Here is a 3,943-nt window from a genome sequence, read left to right as displayed (position 1 = left end):
CCCCCCCCCCCCCCCCCGTAATCAGCACTCAGGGCCCTCTCTCACCACTAGTTAAATTACAGAGTTACTCCCCATATGGACGTGCTATTCCAATAAGAGTGAGCTTATTTATTTATTATCACTTGCATTTGTTCTGGGTCTGTCCATGGTTCAGGAGTCTCGGGGCTGGCTTACAGTCTTGCCAGATCATCTCTTAAAGGTATGTTGACTGCTTGAAGTGGGAAGCATGGGTGAAGAGAAGGGCTGAAATGGGTTCATGTGAGCAGTCAGGATGAGATCCTGTGATACTTAATAGGTCTGGGCATTTCATGGCTCAAGGGGATGGTTCTCCAAGGGGAGGCTTTCCCATAGTTGATGCTTTATTGCACAGTGCAGATAGGGGAGCTCCAGGGAAATGGCTGGTAGCTGTGAGCAGTAGCCTTTGTTCTTTCCCCACTAACTACCCCCTTCCAAAAATGTTCATTCTGCTCACTGGCATTTGCAGCTCCTAGGTACCATTGGGGCTTTGATGTTCGTTTGGGGAGTTGTTCCAGGAATCCCACTCCAGTGTCATTCTTGAGCAAAGCAATTGAGGGGATACTTCTTGGATGGCTGCTCAAGGCTGGGGTCCCAAAACTATTCTACAGGGAAAAACGAATCAAGTCAGACTGCTAGGTGTTAATCACCCAGGGCTCCTATTGAAGGACTTGGCAGCTGTGACTAATCAGGCATGAAAATCCGGGTATAGAACAATTCTGCATCAGCTGGACCAGATGATCCCAGTGGGCCTGGTCTGCTCAGCCTGCTTTGATCCACTGAGAGGGCAGAAGTGCCCGGAGTACTGGTGCCCTGGCTTCTGTTCATGGAGAAGACACCTCTGTGCGGCGTTCCTGAGGGCTGAGCTGGGGCCACCCTGAAACGCCTCTGACATTCTTTCCAAGGCCATTCATCAGAGAAACGGCTCATGAGGTGCCCCCACCCAGCTCCCCTCTTTTCCCCCCTAATACGGCCTGGGAAAGAGATGAATGGAGACTCAAAGGGAGCTTCCATTTTTGGAAGCATGGACCAAAATAGATGCAAGTGTATGTGTGGAGGGGGAAGATGTAGGGCGTGTGTCCTGTCAGTGAGTCAGAGAGGCAAACAGAGCCCAACTGGCTGTGAATAATGCACATTCCCCACTGATGATACAGCTAACCCAGTTCTGGGCTCCGGGTTACATACCAGATTCCTAGTATTGATATAAAACAATCCTAAAAAACCCAGTGCCCAGTTCTGCAAGGGGAAAGCTCTTATTTCTGGTCTGTCTCTTCTATCCACATTCCTGGCTGCATTCGTTTCACAGAGCCCTCACAGCCATCTTGCTTTTCTCTGTCTCTTCTCCGGCTTGACTCCTCAGCCTCTCTTTCTCCTTAAACCTGCTTGGCGGCTTTTTACGGCTCTACCTGCGCACACCCCATCCTCCTGCCCGTTGCACAGCCAGCAATCTATAGCGGCTTCAGAAGACCTGTCACTTTGAATCAAAGGTGGGAAGCCAGAGGAGTTGGGAGTGGAAGCAGGAGCTAGGAAAGCAAAGTTGGTTGATGCTGACATACTGTTTCAGCCTGTTCTGTAGGACGGCTGAGGCATTGAGAGAATGCCTTTCTGACACGTGTTCCTGAATCTAGGTGCTAGAGGGTGGTGTGGGTGGTAGGATGGGATATCTCAAGAGACTTGCTTTTGGAAGTAGAAGGACAGCGACCCTCTCCCTTCCCCTCCTCCAATGGAGAATAACCTGGTCAGAGCATGGAGTCTCTCTCTCCCATATTCCACATTAGGGCCTATTCCCAGGGCTCTCTGAAGTGCTGAGATTTCAGAACTGACCTTACAATGTACTTTAAGATTGGTGTATCTTGTTCCTTTGTGGCTTTTAACTGCTAATCTCAGCCCTGCCTTTGGAGCAGAGACTGTGGACTTGTTTCTTTCAGCAGCCTCCAAGGGAGCAAGGGTGAATCCTAACAAGGCCTTAGCCTTGGTTCAGTCTTCCTACAGTCCATTCTAGGCTTCCAGATCCCTACTTTTGTACATTCATGGTTACTCCGCTGACCCCTGCACTGAGGGAGAAGTTCACTTCTGGGGCTGAAAGAAATGCCACCCGGGCAGAACTTCCCTTTCCGTTGCCGTTCCTGGCCGTGTCTCCCGTGCTGTCAGTACTCTGCAAGCTGACTTCCAACCAGCAGATGGAAGCTCTTTGAATTGAATGCAGAGAGGATAAGAGCTGGAGTGGAGAAGGGCTGTGGGGGAGTTTGGGGCCAGAGGCAGCTGATGGCAGAGAGAGGGTGATCGAGATTGAGTAGGCAAGGAGATGGGACTGGGAGCCAAGAAAGGAAACATGCAGGTGACTGGGACTGAAACCGCTGATTTCAACAGGTCTAATGAGCAGGGCATAGGTGGAAGAAGGCCAGGGCTAATGGAGCTTAGCTCCCCCGCCAAACTCTTTGCTGTGGCTGGCAATAGCAGCAGCACCACAGTGCCGCCATCCTGCAGTGCCCAGCTCCGCTCGGCATGCAGCCGCTCCTCCGCCACTGCATACAGCACCGGTGTGTGCTGGCCCTGCCACTGCCCTGCGGGATGGGGGAGCAGGGGTCAAATGGGGCCCAGCCCTCACAAATTATATTTTCCCCCACCGCTTATGAGTGAGGGGAGCACTTGGACTGGCTGGGCAAAGCCACTGGAACAATGAGGTAGGGAAGGTGCGAGGACAGTGCCAGCATGCCCCATCTACACAAAATGGGTCATACGCTTCCTCTCAGGCTGTTTGCACAGATGCATTCATTAACGTTTGTGAAGCACTTAGATAGTGTAGCGCAGAGCACCATGGAAAAGTCCGTGAGGAAACTCTTAATCCTGCCTTCAGAGCAGTGTTTGACTAGAGGCAACTGTTTCGGCGGTGTGACATGATTAGTGTGAGCTCCTATACGCGCTTTCCATCCCTACATCTCGCAGCACTTTACAAAGGAGATCAGGGACATGGAGCCTGAGAGAGATGATAGGACTTGCCCAAGGTCACTCGTGAGGTTGGTGGCAGAATCCAAAACTAAATCCGTCTCATGAGTCCTGCTTCAGTGCCCTGTCCACTAGGCAACACTGCCTCGACTGATGTCCCAGTGAAGGCCTTGAGTAATTTATATGGAGCTTGTACCTAAGAACACTTCTTTTCTTTTCTCCAGGAAGAAGATCAAGACTCAGAAAGTGAGAAACTGGTAGTGAAGGAGCCTGAAGCTGATGATGGTGAGTGCTGGGAAAGAGCAGGGGTGGTCAAGCTGCTGATGTCCAGCTTTGGTTTGAATCCAAAGCTTCCTGATTACTGAGAGTGACTGGGGAGATGAGACCAGGATTGCTTGGGTGGGGGAGGGTGCTCACAATGTAAAACCCATCTCCCCACAACCACTAGAGATTAGGGAGCATGTGATGTTTCCTCCCCACCTAAAGCCAAACACCCTGCAGACATGTGCAGTGCACCAAAGAGAACGGAGCATGTTCTGCAGTCTGGCAGCTCTCTGTTCTGGGTCCTCTTGCTGCTGACTCCAGTGGCCATAATGTTACAGGGTGAATATGAGAGAGAGGAGATAAGATAGGGAGGACAGAGAACTTAGCCGTGAAAGCACAGACCTGGAGAGTCTGACCCAGTGAAAATTAGGCTGAGGTTGTTTGCCGCCACTTTAAATTCCCGGTCAATGTTCTGCAGTCTGGCAGCTCTCTGTTCTGGGTCCTCTTGCTGCTGACTCCAGTGGCCATAATGTTACAGGGTGAATATGAGAGAGAGGAGATAAGATAGGGAGGACAGAGAACTTAGCCGTGAAAGCACAGACCTGGAGAGTCTGACCCAGTGAAAATTAGGCTGAGGTTGTTTGCCGCCACTTTAAATTCCCGGTCATGGCAGCTGGCAGAGAGGGAGAGCTGCAGGGATGCTAAGGCCTCGCCATCC

The 3,943-nt window shown here is 51.3% G+C and overlaps 1 protein-coding gene across 1 annotated transcript in view; it reads left to right on the top strand.

The window, feature by feature from the left end:
• JMJD6 (arginine demethylase and lysine hydroxylase) overlaps window positions 1-3,943 on the top strand; it is a 69,015-nt gene that overhangs the window by 40,970 nt on the left and 24,102 nt on the right. The window contains exon 7 of the mRNA XM_025197502.1: window positions 3,186-3,246. Within this exon, the coding sequence (XP_025053287.1) occupies window positions 3,186-3,222 (37 nt within the window). The 3' untranslated portion in view covers window positions 3,223-3,246. The remainder of the gene's footprint in view (window positions 1-3,185; window positions 3,247-3,943) is intronic.

This window comes from Alligator sinensis, unplaced genomic scaffold (assembly GCF_000455745.1).
Source record: "Alligator sinensis unplaced genomic scaffold, ASM45574v1 scaffold400_1, whole genome shotgun sequence".
NCBI lineage: Eukaryota > Metazoa > Chordata > Crocodylia > Alligatoridae > Alligator > Alligator sinensis.
Note: the sequence above shows the minus strand (reverse complement) of the source record. Positions and strands in the feature narration are given on the sequence as shown.